Source organism: Dermacentor variabilis, chromosome 9 (genome assembly GCF_050947875.1).
Source record: "Dermacentor variabilis isolate Ectoservices chromosome 9, ASM5094787v1, whole genome shotgun sequence".
In the NCBI taxonomy this organism is placed as follows: Eukaryota; Metazoa; Arthropoda; class Arachnida; order Ixodida; family Ixodidae; genus Dermacentor; species Dermacentor variabilis.
The window spans coordinates 900,571-927,744 of record NC_134576.1 but is presented as its reverse complement, the minus strand read 5'-3'; the positions used below and the strand labels follow the sequence as shown (position 1 = coordinate 927,744).

Here is a 27,174-nt window from a genome sequence, read left to right as displayed (position 1 = left end):
ATGTTACGTTTAAGCAAGTCTTAAGTAGACGAGAAGACGTCGCCATACAAGAAGGCGAGACTGGCACGCGCAGTATTATCAGAAAGAGAGTTCAGCGTCCTATACCTTATGTTAGACCTAATAGGCTTAGTTCGCACTGTATATGTGCTTTTTGCACTATGTTCTTTTTCTGAACGAAACGATGGTCATAATCAACTAGTGTACATTTTTTGTGCACCTCTCAATTGGCGTCACAATTTGCGATTTGCATAGCTTCTGATAACGCTGGGCCCATCCGGCCTTTCGAAGTCACGACAACGTGAACGCGTCTAATATGCAACGAAAGCTTGCGTCTACTGATAATGTGATGAAAGACGCAAGCCATTTAGAGCAATAGGCGGTAAAATTGGTAAGGGTGCATGCCTGGAACTATATTATGCATTTATACATATGTGCACACAGCGTAATGAATAATCAAGGGTGAATATATAAGAGGGCATTTTAAATTCAGAGCATTTAAAGGCAAATATTTCCTCTTAATACTAATCAGCTTAAGAAGTGCAAACTTAGCATAGAAAGAAACGGAGTTTTTGATGTATGTTTCATCATCATCATAATCATTATCAACAGCCTTGTTACGCCCACTGCATGGTAAAGGCCTCTCCCATACTTCTCCAACTGCCCCGGTCATGTACTAATTGTGGCCATTTTCTCCTTGCAAACTTCTTAATATCATCCGCCCACCTAATTTTCTGGCGCCCTCTGCTACGCTTTCCTTCCCTTGGAATCCAGTCCGTAGCCCTTAATGACCATCGGTTCTCTTCCCTCCTCATTGCATGTCCTGCCCATGCCCCTCCATTTCTTTTTCTTGATTTCGACTAAGACGTCATTAACTCGCGTTTATTTCCTCACCCAATCGGTTCTCTTCTTATCCCCGCCCCCTCTTAACGTTACACCCATCATCCTTCTTTCCATAGCTTGTTGCGTCGTCCTCAAGTTAAGTATAACCCTTTTCGTAAATCTCCAGGTTTCTACCCTGTAGGTGAGTACTGGTAAATTAGAAGGCCCCCATACACAAACTTAAGTACTACAACCTATACTTACATGCTCTCCCACCGACCGCGTCATCAGTGAACATGCAAAACGCAAAACACTGAAGACGTGGAATCGGCGATGTATGTTTAGCTACACCAAATTAATTGGGGCGCTGTGAACAACGGTTACCTTTCTAGTGACTGACCAGGGGCTATACATATGTAGTGGTTAGGGTAATGTATACAATTAACAGATTTATCCTTATTGGGTTTGAAATGATAATCTTAGGTGGCTAAGTTATTGGAGAAGGAGGAAACCCGTCCTAGCTATTACCTAGCCTGCAGAAGATAACGTAAAACTATTGCAAACATTTCTATTCCAATTCTGCCATCAGCCCTCCACGATTGGTCAAAAACGTTTTTCGACCACCCCCACTTCACCTGTCTGTCACGCGACGTTACAAAAACCGCCATATCTCCCCATCTGATATGATGTGTACACGCTGATTATGCATGATTTGACAGAAAAAAGAAAAACAGTTATTTCTGATTCGACCCCTTTTCGCCATTAGCCCTCGGCTATTGGTAAATGTTTTCAGGATGCACCCACATCACCTGCCTGTCACGCGACGTCAGAGGACCGCACGAACTTACACAGTCAAATTGACGTGTACGCGATAAAGATGCATAAACAGAATTTTCTTCGGATTACCCGCAGGCTGCCCCGTTCCGAAAGGAATAAAAGATGGCTGCCGCCGATCGCTCAGCCGCTGGCTACTCGCACCTGCCGGAGAGCATGGGTATATTTGCGTATAATAAAGCTTCTTGCGTGGCCGTGAAACATTTTCGAGCACTTTCGGCACGTTTACTCCCTCATTTTGCCAACTCTTCTTTGCTGAGGGTCCGTTTTAGCGTCATTCTTTAGCTTCCGTTGCATGCCGCCGTGATCTTCGACCAGCCCCTGTAAGCTAAGTAAAGGAAAGCCGACCAATCGTACACGCCGATACAACGCTCTTCATCCGGTTATCGACTTTCAGTGCAGTGCCTCAGCCCCATCGAATCCCTCTGCATTTGAACGTTCTCCTCGCCTCTTCTCAGCCAATTAGATACGACAAGCCGCTCAATGTAGACAATGTTATTGGTTTTTCAAGCAAACATGAGTGACCTCCTATGAACGAGGAGAGCGTTTCAATGGTCTGTTCAGACAACCCTGTGGATGATGGCCAGTGCTTGCGCTGGTGGTTACGCAGATTTGACGTCAGGAGGTTGGAATAGAAACATATTGGAATAGTTTTATTTTATAGGGTCCAAAGTTGCAATTCCAGTTGTACGCAGATGACGAGGAACCGTATGGCTGATGTAGCACACATGAAGCTATCGGCTTAGTGCACCTGACTCCTACACTGTCCGCATCGTAGATCGTAATCAAGACAGGGCTCGTGCCGCCACGCCATAGGCAGCAGCCGCCGGGGTAGAACGCCCCCTTTTAAACCTTCGCCTACTAACAAACATGGCGACAGCGCGCTAAGGAAAACATGAACTCACCACACTCGATGGCCGCGGATGCTTCTGTCAAAATGCTGGCCTGAGGAATCGCGGCAGCCGTAGCGAGCGAAGTGACGTTCGCACTGTCTATCGTTTTACTCAAACTGAGGGGCGAGAACACAGCGCACGCAACGCTACGAGCCATCGGTCCACCTCAACTGTGCTGCCAAACCAGATCGCCCACGCGACCCCGCGTGACCAAAGTAAAAAGCCCCTTCCCCGGTGCGCGCCCCCCGGAAGACAGCGCGCTTGCGCCCTTGCGCACGAGAAATTAGGCCGCCATCGTCGGCTCACCACCGCACGCTTTCACTCACACACACATCGTATTGCCCGCGAGGAGGATGTTATCAAGAGGCGAAGCAGGTACGTCCGAATCGCAAACAAACCCTACGGCAACTACCAGAGTAGGTCAAGCCAGCGCGCCTCCACCTATCTTCCTCCTCCAGGACGCCTCCATCTCCTTCCCTGCTTGGCTGAACGTCACCTAGACTTTCCTCTAGGTGGTGTTGTCTTGTCGCCCTATTTGCGCGCTCCTTCGTACTCTTCCAGGCGCGCAATTCTCTTCCCTCGTGGCGCCTTACTCCTCTGCTTCTTTCGCGACTTCGAAGAAACATTCGCCGATTGCCCTAGCTGGCCAGTTATGGTTGGGCATAATAACGGAGTTTTTTGGCACCTTCATGACATAGTGAAGTCTAAAGCGACTGGGAAAAGCACCGGTAGTCCACGCTTTTGCGTGGACTACCGGCGACTCAATAAAAACGCCCGCAAGGACGTTTATCCACTACCCCGTATTGACGACACGCTGGACTGCCTCCAAGGCGCCGAATTTTTCTCATCTTCAGACTTACGATCCGCGTACTGGCAAGTGCCAGTGGCCGAGTCAGACCATCCAAGAACGGCCTTCATCACACCTGACGGTTTATTTGAATTCACCGTGATGCTTTTGGCCTGTGTAATGCACCTGCCACATTTGAAACAATGATGGACAACATCTTGCGCGGCCTCAAATGGCAGATATGCTTGTGTTATCTGGACGGCATGTCTTTTCACTGGACTTTCCTTCCCACTTACTTCGACATGGACGCGTCCTCAAGTGCATCGCCGATGCTGGCATCCAGCTTAAGTTGAAGAAGTGTCACTTCACTGCCCGGCACCTGGTCATCCTCGGCCATGTCGTGTCGAAAGAAGGTGCACTCCCTGATCCGGCGAAACTACAAGCTGTTGCCCAGTTTCCGCCACCAACTACCTTGAAAGGACTGTGCAGGTTCATTGGGTTAGCGTCATACTTCCGCCGTTTCATCCGCAATTTCGCCACCATAATAGCACCTCTAACGCAGCTTCTTCGTGGTGGCCACAACTTTTTGACCTGGTCACCGGATTGCGATGCCGCATTCACAAAGCTGCGTCGTCTCTTGAAGTCACCACCAAGCCTACGCAATTTTGACCCAAGCGCTCCAACTGAAGTACACATGGATGCAAGTGGCGTCGGCCTTGGTATCGTTCTTGCTCAGAGAAAGGCTGGCTTCTATGAGTACGTCGTCTCCTTCACCAGTCGTGCAGTCACTAAACCCGAATCAAACTATTCTGTGACAGAAAAAGAATGTCTGGCTATTATTTGGGCCATAACCTAATTCCGTGCGTATCTCTATGGACGCCCATTTGACGTGATAACTGATCACAACTCGCTGTGCTGGCTGTGGTCCTTAAAAGAACCACCGTCGTCTTGCTCGATGGGCCCTTCGACTGCAGGAGTACGACATCCGAGTGGTGTACCATGCTGGCCGAAAACACTCGGATGCAGATGCCTTGTCTCGTTCGCCACTAACACACGAGGTTAGCTCCCCAAAGACCTCATTGTCCGAGTGTTGCCTTGCTGCCACGGACATTCTTCTGGAGCAGAAGACCCATGGATCGTGTCCATGCTGAGTTTCTTGCCCACCCCATCGACACCCACTAACAATCGCGCATTACGTCGCCAAGCACATCGCTTTTAGACTTGCGACGGGCTCTTGTGACCTCGTAACTACCTACCGGACGGCCGCGAATGGTTGCTTGTCATCCCTCGGAATCTGCGTTCGGATCTATGTAGAGCGTTCTACGAAGACCCGCAGTGCGCGCATGCAGGTGTACTAAAGACATACGCGCGTCTACGCCTTCGTTACTACTGGCGAGGCATTCGATTCATCCGTCATTATATCCGCTCCTGCCTCGTTTGGCAACGCCGCAAAGATCCGCCTCGTCGTTCAAGCGCCCCATTGCAGCCATTGCCTTGCCCAGCACGTGCTTTTGATCGAGTAGGCATCGAAATTTATGGACATCTGCCAACCACATAAGACGGCAATCGCTGAGTAATCGTGGCCAGAGATCATCTTACGCGCTATGCGAAAACTTCCCCTTTGTCCAGCACTTCGGCACGTGACGTCGCCTGGTTTCTGCTGCTCCACATAAACCTTCTCCACGGAGCTCCCAGGGAATTACTTAGTGACAGAGGCTGCGTCTTCCTCTCCGACGTCATCGAGGCTCTCCTCAAAGAATGCCCCATCATTCATCGCGCCACTACTGCATATCATCCGCAGACAAATGGCATGACCGAGCGCTTTAATCGCACTCTTGGGGACATGCTGGCAATGTACGTTGCATCCAACCAAAGGAAATGGGACCGCGTTCTACCATTTCTGACCTACACTTATAATACCGCCATGCAGTATACCGTGTGATTTTTGCCCTTTTCTCCTGTACGGAAGCAAACCTTTTTCCACAATGGATACTATCCTTCCGTACCGCCCTGACACAACGGAAACCACTATCTTATCCGAAGCTGTTGCACACGCAGAAGGGTGTCGCAAGCTATCCTGTATATTTACAGCAGATCAGCAACATCAGAAGCACCATCGAGAAAGTTCCCATATCTCTGTACTATACTCCTGGCTCGCAAGTTTTGCTTTGGGTTCCAGCCCCTACTCCTGAATTGTCGCCGAAACTCGCGTCGAAGTACCAGGGCCCATACCACGTGATCAACCAAACGTCTCCAGTCAACTACATCGTGGAACCCCTCGAGCTACCTTAGGATCATCGCCGACGAGGACGTGAAATTGTCCATGTCCAGCGTCTAAAGCCGTACTATGACCCGTCTGCGTTGTCCTACTCGTAGGTCACCGGAACGGCTTCCTTTTCCGCGAGGGAGATAACTGTACTGTAAACTAAGGAGAAGTGGGGTTGTGGCTATGAGAGAGAGAACGACGACGACAGAGACAAACCTTGTTTCGGTGCTCGAGCGGCTGTAGTACCATTCGCTACTCTATCGTTCTAGTCGCGAACGCCTACTGCCCAAAGTGTTTCACGACACTACCAACAACATCGGTAACCCCAACACCGTCTTTGTCTTGCTGGCATTGTCAGCGATGGTCGCTTTAGTTTGCGCCTTGCTGCTCACTTAGTTATATTGCTGCATTTAGCCGCAGGCTGTCCTTGCAGAAAGAATGTATAGCATAACTCTGTGTACTCCGTTGCTATGCCGCAGGAAAAAAAAATCATTTTCTTCATTTGCCTCCAGCAACATAAACGCTGCACTCTTGCTGTCCGGAAAAACGAAAGAAGCACAAGTTGTTCAGGTGTAAGGCTGGGTTCCGAGGGGCTTCGCAGGGTTCTGCGTGACTGACGGTGGCCACGTGTAAAAACAAGGAAGGTAGTAGCAGCGCAATATTGACGGCAAAGGTGCTCTTTTTCCTACTCAATTTCCAATTCAGCGAGCCTTCGAATGTAAAACATTTCTGCATATTGCACAACCAAAATCTCTTGATTACTTGCGCGGATAGGCAATTTCAAGGAATAGTTTTCAGCAACTTTAGTGCACTGAACACCTGATATGAAAATGAAACAAAAATTGAAAACGTGCTGTTTACGTGAGAATTTACTACTCATCTCCATAGTGCAAATCTCAGTACTAAACGGGCGCACAAAAAGAAAGCGACATTTGAATTGCTCATCTTTAAAATTGGTGAAGAACGCAGCCTGTGTATATTATGTACAAGCCGAACATATATGGAATCACAGAAGCAGATATATGTATTTAAAAAATTTAAATAACCAGAAAGGTGCAAGATTAGAGGAGCCCCTGATTGAATATTTTCCCATGTCGTCAGGTAATGTATATTTTCTCCGCTCGCAACGAAACTCTAGTATGCAAAATCGCTTCTTGATCTTCACGGAAAAATATTTCGTGTAGAATGAACAAATGACAACTGACTTGAGTAGGTGAGGCATGCAGTAACGAACTAGCTATAAGGAAGCTGTGTTCCAGAAGTGCGCTTGCACATGTACATCAGTTCAAACTCGCGCAGCGTAAGTTGCAAGAAATACTGTAAATGATTACTCCAATAAAAACAGTAAAAATTCTTACGCTCAGCTATTACTCGAGGCTATATGACGCCAGAGCTTTCACCGTTCCCTAGCACTTCCGACAGGAAACGCTGAATAATAGTTATGAACACGCTGAATAATAGTACACTGAATAATAAACGCTGAATAAAAGTATGAACACCACGAACAAAGTGTGTTGACATGCGGCATCTGGCTTACCTCCTCCGGGAGTTCTGTGAACTCTATGTCACGCTCCAAAGCGACCATTATTTGTGTCATCCCCAAGTAGGTGATGCAGAGCATGGTCATCGTTGATGGAATCTATTGAAGAAAAAAAAAACAGCGATGCTTTATTTACTGTCTGCCTGCTAAGGTCAAGCGCATGCTGCATCCACACGTTAGAGAGGGTTGAGCATTTGGTCACATCGAACGCGATGTCCCATCGTCAAAAGCAACGGCACGGCGTGGCATATTTCCTTCATCCCCCTCTCACGTCCTCGAGTACCAAAACATGCAGTTATCATGAATGTGGAACGAATAAAAGGGTGCTATATGCTTAACAGAGCCGAAGCTTTTCATGCGTGACATCGCGATTCACGTACCACAGCCTGGTGAACAACCCAGTGTCAGAATCATTACTTGGCCAGATATCATTACTTGGCTTCGTTGCCCACAACGACCTGCGTGTAACGTGGTTCCAGCAAAGCGATGGTACACTGTATTCTTTCCGTGATGTGTCGCACGTGCAAAAGCTGTAAGTTGATCGTTCTTTCGTGTGTTGGAGTCTACGGTAGTCTTAACAAAGTTAGGACCAACAGAAACTTCCGTTCCGTTCGTTTATTATGCGCTATGAAAAAAAGTTACATCTCAACACGTTTTTAAAAAACTCGGTTGCAGACGAGTGGGACGTGTGTGTGCGAAGCAACGAATCGTGCGGCAAGCACCTCGGCTTCCTTGCGTGAGGCGTGATTCGGCGGTACTGAGCCATATCATGCTTGGCCAATGTCCCTTCGTGCAGCTGCCTTGTTAGCTATCGTGCTCTCGTCGTTCATTCCTCTGGTGCGGTTCCACAGTTATTAAAGATGAATTGTTCCTTCGAGCATCCTACATTTTACCTCGGATTGATCACCTAATAAAGGTGTGGGTGCCACCATGCCACTCCGACTCTTAACAATTATTCCTTCACTGACTGCCTACGATTAGTAGCACCTTCCCGCCTCAATCGCTGCCATCTGAGAAGTCACTAATTTGAAGAAGGTTGCCAACGACTTCATGTGTGCTCACTACTCATTTCTGTAATGTCCTCGGTCGTTGAGAATATACGAATAAATAAATAAAACTAAAATACACAATATAGTAAGTATAGATAAATAAATTGACAAATAAATAAATAAATATGGAAAGCAAGCTTTTCGTTCTTCTGCCCTCACCAATCTATTGACAAATTGGTGCATCCTTGACCTACTGATAAGATTTAAGGTTGCGAAACAGGGTCTCGGTTAATAAATATCCCCAGTGAGTGGCCTCAGAGTACGTTCGAAAGCTGGAATAAGCCACTGCGGTAGCGCACTGGCTGTGGCTGCTGACCTCGAGTTCACAGGTTCGATCAAGGCCACCCCGACCGCAGTTTGATGGGGGCGAAATGCAAATGAGTCGTGTAGTACTTAAATCTCGCCGACGTTAAGGAAACCCAGGTGGTCGAAATTTATCCAGAGTCCCCCGCCGCGGCGTGCCTCAAACTCAGATGGTGCTTTAGGGACGTAGTACCCTTCATTTAGTTTTACCCCCTGCAGTTATTTACCGTGCCCTTCATTTGCATTCCGCCTCAGTCGTGAGAAGGAATATGCTAGGGCCAGCGATCAAAGCTACCGCTTAGAGCGATATATTTCTCGCGTATTGCCGCCTGCAAACACTCACCAACAGAGACGAGTTGAGAGAAAGGCCGATGCTGCTCGAGCTCAACACATCGCGCGGATCCACTCCGACGACGCTGAATATCAGTGTGGAGAGCACGATAACCTGGCTGCAGGCTACGGCGAACGTCCTCGTCAACCTGCTACACGTCACTGAGGCGAGCGAGACGCGCAGGTTCTGGTCCGCCAGGCGACAGAAGCGCTCGTAGAAGCGCTCCGTCATGCCAAACACACGCACGATGGTCAGCGAGTCCACGGTCTCCGTCACGTGCTGAAGCACGCGGGAGAAGTGTGCGCTCCGGATGTAGCGCGTCGCATTCACCGCACGAGTGAGTACACCCTGCGAACATGCAGACACTCGGGTTAACTCGCTGCGATTGCAGAAGGTTTATTCAAGTAGCATCTCCCCGACCAGGTGTCAGCCGTCCTACGGAGCCCCCCCCCCCCCCCCCCCCTGGTTTTCTTCCAGGAGAGGAGCTATTTAAGCTTGTAGTTTCGCCGTGAAGCGTTGCCAGAAACCTCAGCCCATCTGTGCACCAGTGTTGCCAGATCGGAAGATGCGGCGTAGCCCAAAACTAGAGAAATTGTAGCCAGAATGTAGACAAACACAAAAAAGGGCAAAAAAAAAACGTTGTAGCCAAATATAGCCATTTTTGTTTGCAGTTCTATTTTGATATACATTATAGCAATTGGCTACGGCAATCCTTTTTTTTCACAACCCGTTGTAACAAGATGTCCCTGACGCCGGGACAGTCCACTCTTGACATCAACAGCTGCATGTTGCTTGCACACAGAACACTTTCTGGTAGATCCCCGAAAATCTCAAGTTCCTGCGAGTCGCTGCAGAGGGCGAAAAGACATTGACCACGGCGCTGCCAAGAAAACAACTCTACAGTGCCTCCTCTAGACAGGGCTGGCGTCGTGAGCGCACAATCCCCCGCTAGGGGCCCTGTAATAGGCACAAATTTAACCAATAGACTTTCTCTCAAGCCTATCACCCTGTTTTTATTAAATGACAGATAGTACTCAATTATTATTTTTCTATATAGAATAATAACAACGAACTCTGTTTTTGAGCTGTCGTGAGCGCAAAATAATGTTCAACATCACGCGCCTAGGGTAGCCTAGGATAGTTCCATGCACTCCCTCTGGTTATTGTCGAACCACGGTACCAGCTACAGTTCTCTTTGTCTAGGGTTCCACTGCATTCATTGATCGTGCTTGACGGCAGTGTTAAATCTGGCGAGGAAGCGCTCATCTGGTTCGAACATTTGGCAGCATCTATTCGTGCAAGATCGTTTCTAATGTTCGTGTTGTCAGTCAATTTCTGTGATTGGCCTCACTCACCAGGCTACAGCAGAGGTCGACGAATGCAAGCGCAAAGGAGTGTAAAAGCCGGTTTCGACAGGTTTTCAAGAGAAGCTCAACAGCAGCGTTTCTTTTTTCTCAATGGTATGCCAAAATTCTACCATCATTGACTGCCTCCTCCGCGCGAGTGCGCGACGAAACAGTAAAACGTGAGGGAGCTACGAGAGAGCGCGAAAGGAGCAGACTTGCGAGTAGGGATGGGAAAGAAGCGGATTTGCTTTCCCGCCCGTCTGATGGATGGCGCTAATTGCTGCAAGCAACTAAAGCCCTCAAATTTTCAAAAGTAGCGCCATTCTTAGATCTTTCCGATACCCCGCTCACCCTGGCGCTTCCTCTTCCACGCCTCCTGTCTCCCCAGCCTCCTCTGCTCCCCCATTGGCCAATTTGTGTCACATGGAAGCAGGCTCCGCGCTTTTGTATATTTTTTTCTTTCCAGAGCGAAGCAGGCGCCGCGCGTTTGTATATTTTTTCTTTCCAGTGCACTCCGACCTCCGTTGTTGGGCCTGCGCGACGAAAGTACGGCAGATGGACTGACGGAATGCGTTAGCGTAATAGAATGTGTTAGGGCCGAGAACTTAATTGCGATGCCGTGCTGCTGCGCCTTCGGCTGCCGCAACAGACACAGCGAGGGCAAAAACTTTTTTGCTTTGCCATCCGGCGGGCGCTACCCAAGAAGTGTGGATTCACAGAATCGGGCGGGTTGACTTGGAGGAAGTGGCTAAGAACCCACGGCTTCATGAAGTACGTGCCATGGCTCATCACAACCTCGTCTTTTGAGCCTAGTTGACACCTTACACTTCAAAAAAGTGTATGTGTTCATGCTCTGTGTGGTTTTTAGCGCGTTAAAGTTGACTTTTTTTCGAATGTGCTATCTTTGTTTCATGTAGTTTCGTCTCGCGGTGAAAGTGCACGCTTCTGCAGCTGGCCTGTAACATAGAAGCGACTTTATTCTGGGTGTGTTTTGATCTCAACCAGAAGTTCGCACATTGTCGATGCTTTTGCAAGGCTCACTATGACTTATGGATGCAGTATTTTGCTGCGAATGTGCGCCCGCATGTATTGATTGGGTTTGTGGTGATAAAGTGGATGGCTCCGGATAACCTTATCTAAGTCGCCAGGGGATGTTTAACGTGCACTTTGATCGTAGAGTCGTACGTGGGCCGGTAAATTCCTTGTTGGCGTTACATTATTCTTGCGCGGGCGCGCTAGCGCGGCTTTCGAAGGTGGCGCCTTGGCGCGATTGTATTTCTTCAATACATTTTATTTACTAGTTGTAACAACGTGTCATTATTTCGTAGTATTGATGGCGCCTCCAGTGCACCAAAGCTGCAACGGGAGCACTAAAGCTAAAACCAGGGCTGGATGGGGCTCGCCGAAGCCTGCGCATGCCAAGAAAGTATAAAATAGGCTGTCCGCTATAGCGGACAGCCAATATTGTATGCGAAGACTTCCTGCGCCGCCTGCTTTATTGTAATGTCACGTGCTCTTCAGAGGCCTCCGTTAGACGTTACATGTGCCCTTCAGGAGAAGTACTTGTAAAAAAAAAAAAAACCCTCTATTGTCACGATTACCAAAGCACCCCGCAATAAATAAAAAGCGGCCCTGTGGCCGGGCATTGCTGACCGCAGACAGTTGGAATCTCTCACGCGCCGGCCGAACAAAAGTATCCTGCAGGTACGTAAATGAACCTACGGAACCACGTATACATACATTCACGCTGCCAAAATCTGAAACTTTGGTAATTACGCGCGTGTTTCAGTACACCGCGTGCTTGCGTCGTGTTTCAACACGAACTCTCAACGAGCGCGCACTTTACGCCTTAAATACGCCTTGAATAATATTCCTTTTCTCTATTTTTTCCACAATTCCAACACGACATCATAAGGCCAATTACCGACTGACGAAGCAAGATCTCTATTGAAAAAGCTGCTCTACAGGGCTCGAACAAGCTTTGCTGCGGATTTCCTCGCGTTGCGTGTTAGCCGTCGTCTGCTACGGCAGGCCCAGCACCGACGGCGCCACCGTCGAGGGCGCGCCGACCGGAGGAGGAGGGAAGTGAATGGCGCTACCTTGGGAGAATGAGGGATTTTACAAGCAACCACAGTTTACTAGCCGGGGGTCAGGCTTCTCCGTGAGAGGTGGCGCTGACATCGAGGCGCCCCACTGTCACTGAAGAGGCGGAGTTGTAGCGGCCGGCTTAAAGTGCATCAAAGATCAAAACCACCGGCTCAGACAGTGGCGCAAAGTGGGCAGGGGGCAGTTAGCGCACACACACACGCACAGCTGCACTGCCGGCTCAGCCAGCTAAAGCAGGCTTGGGGATTCTAACCAGATAGCGTTAAGGCCCCGTCTTGCAGAAAATCCGTCGTCGGCATCCGACATCCAGTGTCGGGCGTCGTTTGTGCAAAAATATTCTCGAACCATCCATACCAAGACCTTCCATGTGGCGAAAGGAAGCCACTGAACTAATTGAATTTTCTCAAGCTAAGATACAGAGAAAAATCGTACAGTACGACTTACACACAACGTATAGACTTGATAGCGTCGGATTGTAATTTGAATATAGCAGGAAACATAATTCTGTTACGCGAAAACTCAAAGAAACCCCTTTTCCAGCGTTTCGGCCCCGCGTATAGCGGCCACGATGTCCGCCATTTACGCGCCCTGGCACGTGAGTATATTCCAGGCCATGGAGCGGCGCTCTCGATTCTTTGCAATACATCTAGATGGCGCTCGCCTCCGCCGCATCGCGGCCCCTGCAAGCGGCCTCGTTTCTACCAGAAAGCCAGCCATCGTGCACAGCGTTCGCGGCCAGTGTTTGCCGGTAAATATTACGGTTACGTACGGTTGACGGGAAGCGTGAGAAGCAGTCAGGGTTCCTTGAGTGCTATCGCGTAAAGGCGAAGCTTACGCGCCCTGCATCTATTTTTTCTACGTGAGAGGCACCTCTCGAGCGTGGATTAGGGCGCCGCTTATAGCCGAAACAAAACCAAGTCGCAGATTTGCACTAGCCGAAATATACCCACATAACCAACTCGCCATAGCCGACGCCAAATGTTTCTTCTGTATCCCAATTTGGCTATCTATAGCTAAATCAGGGGAGGTATTCTGTAAGAGCCCACCTAGTGGACATGTGCATTTCGTCTGCTACTGAAGTGCTGATTCACTGTGGCACCTGACTGCTGTGCACGCGCAGCCCACCCCAGCCAATCAGCACTTGAGAAGCCGGCGACATGTAAACTGGGTGGACTCTTACAGAATACCTCCCCTGGCAACGCGTCTGCGCGCCGCCTCGCGCTGCCTAGCAATCAACTGCGAGAGCACCGAACCACGTACCCTCCTCGCTCCCCACGCGCGTGGAGCGGAGTCGTGATGTCACAGCTGCGTAAAAGCTCGGAACAGCTGGCGGGTGTGTAGCCGGCGGGTGACACACCCGCCAGCTGTACGCCGGCTCTACTCCGTGCGTACGTGCTGCTGCCATGGGAATACCGAAGTCCGGACGCCCGAAGCGGCTTACCAGGAAGAGCGCCGTACTGCCAAGCGAGAACCGATGCATCGCCGCCGAGCTGATACTGAGCCCCGCGCCGAAGCGGCGGCTGAGGCGCCGCCGAGTCGAGGATCGCGAGTTTCAGTTGAGGGAAGGTGAAAGTCGGCGCCTGAATGCTCGACGCTGCCGAGAATGCGATCCCGACCTGCGACTGCTCGAAAACTCCAGCGTCAAGCTCGCCGAGACACGGGGGGTGCGAACGGCCGATTCTAGTGCAAATTTCTAGACATAGAGTTTGGGCACAGCTGTCGCGCCTGTGACCGACATTGGTTCGACGTGAACTGTCTACCATGAACTCCGTGCGCAATTTTGAACAGCGGAGTTTCGCCTTACAAGTGCTTCGCAAAGCCTTCCATGACGCTTCGACCTCATCCGCCTGAATCGGTAGATAGGATAGGAATAACTAATAAAGTGCCGGCAACTGATGGTTTAACGCGTCGTGACGCTGGCCAAGCGTCGACCCGGGTTATACCTTACTCTGCACTACCCCAGTCGGGCCCGTTTGTAGTGGGTCATGCTGATTGTGCTTTTCGAGCGCACCCCGGGCCTGCTGGACGGCCCATAGATGTGTCCTTGTCTACAGACTGCAGTGAACCTTAAAGTACGGGCGGGAAGTCCTGGAGCTAGCTGCTGTCGGGAACCTCGCACAGTCCCACATGATGTGCCATTGGTCCGTCGGACCCACTGCACAAACACCCCACAGCCCACTCGGATAGAGCTCTGGGTAAAGCACGTGCAGCATTGCGAGGGCGAGGAGTGACGCGGTCTGTATTTGCCTTAGAATTACGGCCTCTTCCCGACTGAGTGCCAGGTGGGGAGGCAGCACTGTCCGTCGAGCTGAGGGGTAACACTTCGTTACTTCGGTATAACTGGTCAATCTGTCCTTGGTTTCGCACCACCACACGGAATGGTCACTCTTGAAGGCGTGGAAGGTAAGCGCTCTTTGTGGTTCGGTGAGAATGCACACTCGCTGGCGTGCGCCGGGAACCACTTGACTCGGATGGTGCTGCCGTGGTCTTGAAGTTGGAGCTTGCCGATGATGGCTTGCCCCTTGGCAAAGTTGCGCCCGGCGTTCCTCGCGTCGCTGAGCACGGTGCGACACTCGGCCTCGGTGATCGCCAGAGGGATGCGTCAGCGTCTGTGGCGTTCGTGCACCGCACGCTCGCTGCCGTTATCTTGGTGCCGGTAGCCGCCGCAACGACCACTGCCGCGAAGCCTTCCCGCTTGTATTCCGCTGCGTCTACGTACTGGGCGTGCGCGTCTTGGCCGTTTTGTTCGGTCAGGACCTTGGCCCGCGCCTACCGCCGTTCTTGGTTTCACTCTCGGTGCAAGTTCTTCGGGATGGCTCCACGTAAATGTAGGCCTGCGCCTCCTCTGTGATCTCGCTCGGTTGCCGGCTGGGAGCTTGGGGTCGTAACCCAGGGACGTCAGTATACTGCGGCCCGTCTTGGTGATAGAGAGGCGCTCCATTTGCGCGGTGAGATGCGCCTTGGCTATTTCTTCTAGGGTGTTATGGACACTGAGCTGCAGGAGCTGAGCCGTACTAGTGGTCTCCATTAAGCCCAGCGCCGTCTTGTAAGCCCGTCGGATCAGCGTGTTGATCTTGGTCCTGTCAGTGACCTGCCAGTATAGGTAGGCCGCAACGTAAGCGATGTGACTGATCACGGACGACTGGACAAGGCGCACGAGACTGTCTTCACGCATGCTCGCCCGTCGCGTAGAGACGCGGTGTATGAGTCGGATGGCGTCCGTTGCCTTGGTGGTAAGCTTGTTGATGGCCTCGTCGTTGCAGCCGCCCTTGTTGAGCAGCAGGCCCAGGACCCTGATCTTGGGAGCTTCGGGGATGCGTTGCCCCGATGCAGTAGCAATCTTGATGTGGTCACTCTCCCGAAGGAAAGCGCGCTTCCGTCCCTTTCGAAGCGGTGTGAGGACGAACAGCTCGGATTTTGCGGGCGAGCACATTAGGCTTGTGCCGTCATGGTGCTGCTCTATGGCGGTAACCGCCGCTTGCAGCTGTTGCTCGATGCTGGCATCGGTGCCGCCGGCCACCCACAGGGTAATGTCGGCGTAGATGGTATACCGGACGCCGGTCCCCGCTACTGCCCTCGCTGCCCCGATCATGAGGAGCTGAAAGAGCAACGGCGAGATGACCAAACCCTGCAGAGTACACGTACTGCCGAGCTTCTGTTCGGGGAGCTTGAGGTCTCCGGCGTGCAGTTCCAACGTGCGGTTGTTCAAGAAATCTTAAATATAATTGTAGCTCGTTAGCCCATGTTGAGTCTTGATGCTTGTGATAATATGGCTTAGTGTTTCTTTCACTTTGTCAAATGCACTTTGTAAATACAGCTCCAGAATTACTTTGCTATCTTGTGTCTTGTTGTCGATGATTTCTTGTTTCAGTTGTAACATGGCATCATGTGTGCTGAGTCAGCGCCGGAAGCCGGTCATCGTGTCCGTATAGAGGCCTTCCTTATCTAGGTATCCCTGCCCCCGGGTGGCGACCACGTGCTCTAGCACCTTGCCCACGGAGGACGTGAGCGAGATGGGACGCAGGTCACTGATGTCCAGTGGTTTGCCTGGTTTCTGAATCGGGATCGTTCTTGCCGTTTTGCACTGTCGGGGGAGCTTGCGCGGATGCCAGCATTCGTTGAAGTAATGGGTTAGGGTCTCTATCGAACCATCGTCCAGGTTACGTAGCATCTTGTTGGTAACGAGATCGGGGCCGGCTGCTGAGCTGGTGTTGGACTCGTTCAGCAGTACCCGTACCTCTGATATGGTAATGTCTCGGTCGAGCCACGCGTTGGGCAACCCCCGTACGGCGGGTGGGTTTCCGTTGGCGTGTCCGGCAGATACTTGGCGCCCAGGCTCTTGATAACAGCGTCTTTTCCTTGTTGTTGTGTGATGGTGTGCATGAGGCGGGCCAGGCGGTCGCGCTGCTATGACTTGGTCTTTGTTTCGTCTAGGAGGTGCCGAAATAGATTCCACGTGTAACTGGGATGCAGTTCCCTGTCAGCTTGGCTGCAGATTTCGTTCCACTGCTGATGGCATAGGAGCATGCAATGGTGTTCAATGGCCCTGTTTAAGTCAGCCACCTTCTTCCTCCATTTGTGATTCAACTGTTGCTGCTTCCAGCGCGCATGTATCGAATGTTTGGCCTCGATCAGACGGGCCAGGCGGCTGTCCATGATGATGACGTCCTCGTCTGTTTCTATGGTCTTTGTGGCTGAGCGCTCTGGATCGCGGAGCTCCGCCGTCCAGGTTTCGATCTCTGTGATGTCTTGTGCTGTGGTGAGGCGTCCCTTACGGAATCTGTCCCAGTCCGTCCACTTGTGCATAATGATATTGCTCGGTAATTGGTTGGGTATCGTAATTTCGAGGATGTAGTGGTCACTGCCCAGGTCGACGCTCGTGTTGTGCCATGTTACTTCACCCGTGTGGTCATTTTTGATGAATGTAAAGGCATGGTGTCTCGTGCTACGGAGTTGCCGATGCGGTTGGGATGCGCGGGGTCCGTGATCAGGACATAGTTACGGTCCAGGGTATCGTGCAATAAGTCCCGTCCCTTGGCCGTGTCTTTCACGTAACCCTACGCTCAATGGGAGGCGTTGAAGTCCCCTCCGATCAGCAACGTGTTCTATCTGGCTTGGGTGCTGGCTGTGTGTAGTAGGGTCTTGAATTTCTGTACTTGGTGCTTGTGGTTACCGTAGATGCTGGCGATGAACAGGCTGCCTTTCCGTTGTTTGCTTGGGATGATTTCGGTGAAGGCGTATTTCACCCTGCTGCGGCCGTGTTTGAGCTGGGGCTCGATGTACGTGAGCCCTTTGCGGACGACGATGGTGACTCCCACCCTCCGCTGGGCTAACGTGAGCGCGATACCCAGGGAGGGTGGGAGTCACCATCGCCGTTTCTTGCAGCAGGATAATGTCGGGTTTCTTGTTTACTGTGGTGATATGTTGCTGCAGCACTGCTTTCTTGTTGTAACTGCCGCAGTTCTGCCAGACCGTAAGGCCCGGTAGCGATCCTATTGTGGATTGGGGCGGGGACATAGTTGTGGCGAAGGTGGGGCTTGCGTCTGTTCTTGGAGGTATGGGTGGTTGACGAATTGCGCTGAAAAGATGGGCCTGTGCACTATGGGCTTGAGGGTGTGTTCAATGAAGTCTATATGCTGTTGTATGGTGCGGAAGGACGTGGTGATCAGTTCCTGCAGTCGCGCCAGTCGGTCGCGGAAGCCGTGCTGGCGTAGGTGTTGGCGAGCGCTTCAATTTTGGCTTCGAGCTGAGTTTCCAATTGGGTCAGGTCCTTGCAATGTCGTGAAGGTGTGCGTGTTCGTTTCTTGGTTGTTGGGTCAGTAGTCTTCTTCTCCTGGGGCTCTTCGGTTTTGTCCTTTGATCCTGTGCCTTGGTGCGATTGCGTGTCAGTGTTCTGCTCGGGGACAGTGATGGGTGTATTTTCTGTGCGTGCTCGTTTCTTGGGGGTTGGATCAGTGGTCTTCTCCTCCTGGGGCTCATCTTGGGTTGTGTCCATTGACTGTATGCATTGGTGTGATGGCATGTCGGTTTTCTGCTCAGGGATAAGGGCGGGTGTAGGTGTCTCGGGTGACTGAGCTGGGTCTGTCCTTGTATAGGCTTGTTGTGCTTGAAATTTTTTCTTGACCTCGGCTAGCTCTTCGGCTAGCCGGCGCGTGGTTTCTACCAGCGTCGCATTGGTTGCGCTGAGTTGTTCGAGTTCCTTGTAGTAGCGGCTGGTAATGCACCCCTGCCAGCTGCTCGGAGTGCTTCGGCCACTAGTGGCGTTATTGGAGCTGGCGCTGCTGCCTTTATCTTCGCCCTTCGCTACGTCGGCCCAGCTGATTCTGGCACGGGAGCGTGATCGCTTTGCGCCGCAGCTGTCCGTGTCCGACGAGTCACGGCCGCGGGATGCGCTGCGCGAGGCATGACGGGAAGCGTAACGTGATGCGTGGCGTTAGGCATGGCGCGACGCGCTGCGGGATCCACCACGGGAAGTGCTGCGCGAGCGGGGGTGTCCTAAGCGTGGAAAGGAGCTTGATTCGAATGCTTGCTTTCGCTGTTCTTCGGCGTTACAGCGTTCCCATCGCCATCGCCGCACAAAGTATGGAATGTTCTAATTAGCTCTGCAGAGGCGGTGCCCAGTGGGGTGTTCTTCGCCACAGAGATTGCACGTGGGGACACACTTGCGGCCCTCTCTAGGATTAGAAACACCGCATGAAAGACAAACACGTACGTTCGGTGTGGGGCAAACGTCGCGCCTGTTGCCGATCTTGCCGCATACTTTGCAAACTTCTATTTGCTTCCTGTAGAGATTGTGCGGATAGAGCATGGATCCATACCGCACATACTTGGGATCCTTGATGCCGTTGAACACTACGATTACTGTCATCGTGCTCCCGATGCGCTTCGCCCCGCGGCGAGGGGGTTGTACTTTGTAACGATCTGCTGCATTATTTCGGCTTCGCTGTCCTCGAGCGCTATGCCCCTTATCACGCCCTTGGCTGTGTTGTGGGCGGTCGTTCCGTAAGCGCTCACTTTGTATATCTTGCCTTGGACGTTGATAGCTTGTATTCGGGCATGCTTCTTCGCTCGCTCCTCGCACGGAGTGCTAAGCACCATAATGTTCTGATGGGTATTGGGACACGCCATATCCTCAGCTCGATCTGCCTTTTCAATTCCCGCTGCCGCCATGATGGCAGTAGCCACGTATGCAGCTGCCGCCTTTGAAATATCGAGCACTCCGTGGGTCCACACGACGATCTTAATTTCTTCCGCAGGCATTGCGGGCACGCGAGCCGCCCGAGTAATTGCGGTCCGAACGTTCTTGTTGAATTTAGTCTTCTGCTGAGAGCTCGAAGTATCGGTACGAGAATTCGACTCACCCTGCGTTGCTTGCAGGCGTGTTCGGCTCGTGTGCCCACCATTGTGCAGCCATCCTGGCGTGCGATAATATTCCTCGGGCATAATTTCTTCTCCTTCTACTTGCACGCACATTTGGGACACCTGGGAACCGCGCGTCTAACCGGCGGGGAAAAACCCCATGTTGTCCTGGCAGTAGTACAGCTGGCTAGGCCTAACGAGCCTTCGCTTCGCTTAGGCCTAGCAATGCCTATTGGCGGTGAACCAGGAAACCTTCGATAAATCGATGAAAAATGCACCTTTGGTGGAAAGTCGGGTATCGGATGATAGCGGATACCTTCATGATCAGAGTGGTAATAAAATCTTTGGGATCCAAACTAATTAGCACTGCGAAAGCGGGCATTAACGACGGAGCCGATATGAGCACTTCTTTGTCAGCAATGGCTCATCTGATCCGGTAGATATTGTCCTCCCATATCGTAACCGCTGTGATGTGTGGGGGACCAACCGGAACGGAAATGAGACTTATCCCAGCCAGGCATAACTTAGGCAAGCCTAAATACAACTTTGCGAAACCTACGACAACGTCACAAACCTAGAAACGACTTAGGCAAGAAGAGTTGACTGTTGGGCTAGTTGGTCGTCCATATTTGAAGTAGTAGCTTTGCGCGAACAAAACCACGGACACAAGCTTTCGAAGCTGTGTTCTTGAGTTTGCTGTAAGAGCAGGCGGGGCTGCCGCACGAGGCATAAGCCCTTTGTTGAGTGCTCCAGAGGGGTTGTTTATGCAGTTGCCTTGCACCCTTGTGGGCAGCTCTACATTGGTCAAACTGAGCGTTGTGTGAATGACCGTTTAAGGGAGCATGCGCAAAAACTAATGAAAAAAGAAGATAAGGGCGCACATTTGGTTGCTCACGTTACCGCGCGTGGTTGCGACGCTCGATTTTCAGGGCCAACTATTCTTGGCAGGAGCGGCAACGCCTCTTCTTGGCTCGCTCTTGAGGCCTTCTTTATCAAGAAGAATAGAGATAGATGTGCGATTGGAGCCTTCTATCCCATTACTGGATGCCGAATTTAACTTCTTGCGCAACCGCCTTTGATGAGCATGTACCGGCTGCTCTTCTGCTTGGTAGGCGCATGCGTGACAAGAGAATATGTATATATGCACTATGCTTCTTTCCATTAAAGAGTTGTGAGTAGCGCTTGTCCTTGTATGTCCTTCTTGTGTCCGTGGTTTTATTCGCGCTAAGCTACTACTTCAAATAAAGACTTAGCCCCCCCCCCCAAGCCTAGCATAACCTCGGAAAACCTAGAAACGACTTAGTCAACACCCCCCCCCCCCCCAAGCCTAGCATAACTGCGCAAAACCTAGAAACAACTTAGCTAAGCCTACGATAACCTCGCGAGACCTAGAAGCAGCTTAGCCAAGCCTCCCAACATGTTAGCAAAACCTAGCATAACTTCCCAAAACTCGCAAACAACTTAGGCAAGCCACATAAAAGCTAGGTGTTCACAAGCTCCGATGTTGACTCCAGCCTTGCACCACTCGTGCAAGCTGCGCAGATTTTGTTGTCTTTATTTTCTGGTTAGCGAAGCATGCTTACCAACCATATAGCCCAGGTACCAACGGTTGCCACACAGAAATGCAACAACGCACAGTAACGTGTACACAGTGTACGAAAAGTAACAGTGCAGTGGAAACGATAGTCTTAAAATGTGAAGTTTTACAAATCAGTTTAAACAGAGCGAAAGGAGGAGAACCTGAAAACAACCACTACAGGACGATTCATACTGAACTAATTCACCCGAATCAAGTTTTGCTACTATTGAAGTTTCAGTTACGCCGGTGCACTGAGCGCTACAGCTGATGCTGAAATGTCCAACACCGCTCTGATGACATGTCAGTCCAGGACGCTGCATTTTATTCATCACATGGTGAAGGATTGTTGGAGCTAACTGTGCAATGTGGTAGGTAGGGGCTCTTTGCAGCTACTGCAGTGTGTGATGGTTGTTCCCGTGCACCAGCCCTTTGAATGAGCCCCACAGACGAACTACAAATATTGCGCTATTATGTCGCACGTGAAACTGCGATGTCATTGACATTTATTATCATATCATTGCTTATTTCCTAACAGCGCAGTTACTCTTCAGACACACAGTATAATGAGAATTAAGCCCGTAATTGTTGTCGCATTTAGACGAGCCAAGCAAGCAGCTTGTTCACGAGCACGACTCAAGTGGCCCAACAGCTAAGCCTCCTGAAGTACAAGCTGTCTATTTGTATACGTGCATTCCGTCTATTGTTACGTGTCATTCAGATGCACATGCAGCGTTAATGAGCTGGTAGGCATTAACCCGCCCTCTGTTTTTCTAGAAAAGTTGTCCGGATAAAAACAAAACCATATTTTATGTCAGGCTGATAGATGAATTACGAAGTTCCTCTTGTAATGAGGGGGTTACTGCGCTAAAAACACACGTACAACGGAAGTAGAAATAGGCAAGACCCACGCAGGCTTGCAAGAAAATTTTATTGGGTTTATTTTTCTTCTGATCATTGTATACACGTGATCCTTCGCCCAATAAAATTGTTTGTGAGTCTGCGCGCGTCCTGTACATTTCTACTTCTTTTGACCGTGTGTTTAAAGCGCAGTGACCCCTACATTACAAGATAAACTTCCACCAACGAGCCCAACTTGCCGCTCTACTTCATTAGGAAGGTTAACGTCATCCTGCTTGAGCTATATGTTTATTATGCCGATGATATTCACTAAATAAGGTACCGTGCAGAAAATACAGTGCGATGTCTCCAGTGTTCCTGAGCTTATTCACGCAAAATGAAAGGATTTCTCATATACTTCAATATATATATATATATATATATATATATATATATATATATATATATATATATATATATATATATATATATATATATGTATATATATATATATATATATAGTGAAGTAGACGCGCGTATGAAGCGGTTTATTGACGTTTCGGCCGGGGTCCGGCCTTCATCAGAATACATTGCATGGTGTCAGTACAGTTAATATACATGTGCCTATCAACCAAATGAAGATACATTTACATGAAAAATCAATAATTCGTTTATTCGTTTTTCATGTAAACGTATCTTCATTTGGTTGATAGGCACATGTATATTAACTGTACTGACACGATGCAATGTATTCTGATGTAGGCCGGACCCCGGGCGAAACGTGAATAAACCGCTTCATACGCTCGTCTACTTCACTGTGAATATTTACCCGGATCCAGAACTGCATTTTTTCTGGTATATATATATATATATATATATATATATATATATATATATATATATATATATATATTTACTAAAGAACGTGACATCAATTTCCACGGACATCTTGGTAAGACGCCTGTAGAAAAGAATGCTGTCAGAAAGCAGTGATATTACTTAGATATAAAGAAAATGATTGCAACTTCTATTAATGAAATAATCACATTAATAAATAATTTTATACCGTAGCATGCGAATGCGTTGGTTGCCTGAAGCATCTTTTTACTGTCAAAAGGGAAAATATGCTAAAATGTTTTCATAAAAGAAATAACTGCGTCAAGGAAGGATGTCGCAAATTCTCTCAAGGCTAGACACAATTTCCGCGCCAGCAATACGGACGCGAAACAGTGCAGTCATTATTAAAAGGCGCGGGTGCTTTAATGCACACATCCAAGACGGAAACTAGAGAAAGCATCCGAGTGTGTCAACGGGCGGTAGGCAATACTTCACGGGCTTTGACATTTCTCAAGGGGTACCAAATTATATATGTTACTTTTATTGCACGTTTATTCGCAGTTGGAACCCACCGTCGTTGCTCAGTGGCTATGGTGTTGGGCTGCTGAGCACGAGGTCGCGGGATCGAATCCCGGCCACGGCGGCCGCATTTCGATGGGGGCGAAATGCGAAAACACCCGTGTGCTTAGATTTAGGTGCACGTTAAGGAACCCCCAAGCGGTCAAAATTTCCGGAGTCCTCCACTACGGCGTGCCTCATAATCAGAAAGTGGTTTTGGCACGTAAAACCCCAAATATTATTATTCCCAGTTGGATTTGGTGGTGCCTCCAGCGCCAGTGAAAGTGCCGTGTATATTTTTATTTCGTTCTAAAATGAGTTTGCGCTGCCATTGCTGCGTCATGCATCAACAATTTTCGCCAGGGGATGTGACGCTGAGGCACGTCATTTATGGAGTTTGTTTTTATTGGTTTGCCAGGCAGCTTATATCGCGCCTAACTATGCAATACATACAATGGCCACTTCAAAAATAAGGCCGTGTTTTAAGTTTTTTAATGCTACGAAGAAGACAAAAACATCAGCAATACAAATTAAATGTGTTTGCAACTAGCACCAATTGCGCTGTCCTACGGTTTACACTCGAAATATAATGCAAAATTCAGCATTTGCACTCAGCACTTGCCTGAGAACGGTGCGCTAAGATCCCTGTACATCCTTCAGAAACATGCCATATCTATTTATACAATTCACTGTGCATGAGAAGCTACATTGCAGGTACCATACCGAGATGGTGCCACCATATAAAGCGTGACTTCGAAGGGAAGGCCTCAACGGGAATCTCTAGTACTACGAGCGGCGTTCTTATTGCAAGCAGCACAAATACTCGCTGCCTGAGCGAAATTCGAAAGGGCGTGCCTCTTTTTGGCGTCTCCCTGTATTTTGAAGTTGGGAGTTGAGTAACCTTTGTTTGGCTGCATCAGCCTTTGTCAATCTTTTCGCATTCACCTCGGCATAGCACAAGGAATGCGTTGTGATGCAGAACTTGGGCGATATAAATTCGCCGCGGGACTCGTTGCAATGCGTACCCCAGTGCACGCTGCCGAATGCGACGTCCTGTAGTGGTTTAAAGGGACGCTAAAGGGGGAAAATAGTAAGTCGAACTAAAGTGACAGATTAGTCGGGGAGAACGTCCAAGGCATTATTATTATCGAGAACAGAGCTGTAGTAATCGTGAAACTTAAGGAGCAAGAATCGAGGAAAATACAGAACACGATTTGAGGCTCTGCCGGCACATTCAAGCACTAGCCCAAAGACGTAGCGACTCATTATAACTCTGTCACTTGCAATCAACCACCCATGATAAAAATATATCTGCATTGCTTTATATGACGGAAGAAAACGCTACCTGTCTGCTTCTATACTGCCCTTAGAAAAACTAATTTTTTAACGTTACCCTTGACAACGATGCCGGCGGTCGACAGTTTTCGTATGCGCTCGAATTGCCACCGCCCGCGTTTTCGCGTTCTCTTTACGCGTTCTGTTTCCGTGTTCTCGCGTAGTGCTGCGCTGGTTTTTCTGGCTCACTAAACTCGCACAACAAGCAAGTAGCACAGAACGAAGCCCATGGCGGCGACCGTCGAAGATCATGTTCATGACTCGGAGTGCGCTTTCCCTTCCTCTTTTGTACTGTCGGCTCTCTCTTGGTTTTTTTTTTGTCGCCAAGCTTGATCATTTCGCGCCAGAAATCCTAGCTCCGTCTTTTTGGCGCCGTTTAAGCCACCGACGGCTGTGAAGGACGACGGCGGCGCATGCAATGTCACGATTGCGCGCTTGCAGGCGGGTGATTTGAAATGCGCTAGGTGTATGCGGCCCCTTCAGATGCAATTTTCTCCGAAACTAAGCCTTGTCTTGGTACGAAACTGGTGATGGGAGGTTTTTGGCATAATATTTTAACAGTACACGTTTACCTAACATTTGTCTTTAGTGCCCCCTAAACTCAAGAACCAAAAAGGCTACAAGAAATGGCTTCCAAGAGGTTGAAAAATTCTCACTGGCAGGACTTACTAAGCCGACTATGAAGACGACTAACACGACGATGCCAACAGCGATGACGGCTAGGCTCTCGGTGCCTATGACTGCTAGCCGCGAAAGGGCCAGCAGGCTGTTCTGGATCGTCTGGCGGCCCAGCACGGCCATGCGAGTGTCCACGTCGTTGAGATCGGCGGTGAACCGGTTCAGGATCCTGCCCCGCGGAGTCGCGTCGAAGAATGACACCGGACTGAGCAACACGTGTTCGAGCATGTCGTGGTGCAGCACCCGTGAGAGCCGGTTCATGGCAAATGACAGCAGCACATTGCCAGCCAGGCGGGTGGCCACTGCGCAGACACGCCAAGCGAAGAGGTTAACGATCAGGCACGTATGTCAAAAAGAAAGTGAGAGGCAACAGCTATTACTTAAACGTTTTTATAAGCGAGAAGAAAGGGGGTTAACCGAGGGGCCCGATTTTTATTAGTCATAACATGAGAAGCCAACAAACACTGACTCCAAGGACAACATAGGGGAAATTAGTTGTGCATAATAAAATGGAATGAAGAAACGATAAATTAATGGAAATTAAAGTGGATGAAAAAACAACTTGCCGCAGGTGGGAACCGAACCCACAACCTTCGCATTTCGTGGGTTCGGTTCCCACCTGCCGCAAGTTGTTTTTTCATCCACTTAAATTTTCATTAATTTATCGTTTCTTAATTCCATTTTGTTAAGCGCAGCTGATTATCCCTACGTTGTCCTTGGTGTCAGTGTTTGTTGGCTTCTCATGATATGACTAATAAAAATCGGGCCCCTTCATTAACCCCCTTTCTTCTCGTTTATTACATAACGAGGATCTCGAATCCGGCAACATTGATGCCTTCAGGTAGCACATGTGGGTTTATTGACCAGTTGCCTTCACCCTAAAAGATCACGTTCTCGTGACGCCTGCGGCAACAAGGCCGTTCCACGTCCGCCGCCAAGGTCTGTGAGTGGTGGCGCTGGCTAACACTCCCAGGGTTTACTAGTACACATAAATACCAAAGAAAGTGGATGGGGAGACAGCGCCGCGGTAGCTCAATTGGTAGAGCATCGCACGCGAAATGCGAAGGTTGTGGGTTCGGTTACCACCTGCGGCAAGTTGTTTTTTCATCCACATTAATTTCCATTAATTTATCGTTTCTTAATTCCATTTTGTTAAGCACAACTAATTTCCCCTATGTTGTCCTTGGTGTCAGTGTTTGTCGGCTCCTCATGATATAAACGTTTTTATAACATTTTTATCAAACTCCGCCTAAAAGTTTTTTCTCAGAGTGTATTAATATCGAAGCGGTAACTCAGCGCAGTCTGCAAGCACACTTTTTTTGCTGCATATTAAAGACATCTTCAGCCTCCATTCACATTGAATAGAACAAATTTTAGATAGATGTTCTTACATGACAATTTAACCCCCGTTGATGAGACAAAGGACCAACGCACAAACTAGATACGCAAAGCGCTCACTTCCAATTTATTTATAGGATCATGAAAGCCAACTCTCGATAAAACACCGAGGAGGAAAATTAGTCACGCTACGACGCACATCGCCAAAATCAGCTCTGAGTTCGCACACTCCTGTATTAGCTAACAAAGTGACGCCAAAATAATTACGCCAAAAATGAAGCTCTACTTACTTACTGGGCAGCCTTACTGGTGCCCTAAAGCACCAGTACAGCTGCCTAAATTCTTAAAGCAAATAGACCAAAATTAGTACGGTTTGCTA

At 49.5% G+C, this 27,174-nt stretch overlaps 1 protein-coding gene across 4 annotated transcripts in view; it reads right to left on the bottom strand.

The window, feature by feature from the left end:
• Positions 1 to 27,174, bottom strand: part of LOC142558242 (ATP-binding cassette sub-family C member 2-like) — a 393,191-nt gene that overhangs the window by 90,592 nt on the left and 275,425 nt on the right. For 3 of the 4 annotated variants that reach the window (XM_075670389.1, XM_075670391.1, XM_075670390.1), the window contains 3 exons: positions 25,449 to 25,759; positions 8,835 to 9,170; positions 7,137 to 7,238 (listed from right to left, as the gene is read on the bottom strand). In XM_075670389.1, coding sequence (XP_075526504.1) covers positions 7,137 to 7,238; positions 8,835 to 9,170; positions 25,449 to 25,759 — 749 coding nt within the window. The remainder of the gene's footprint in view (positions 1 to 7,136; positions 7,239 to 8,834; positions 9,171 to 25,448; positions 25,760 to 27,174) is intronic. The other variant, XM_075670392.1, reaches the window with a different exon arrangement.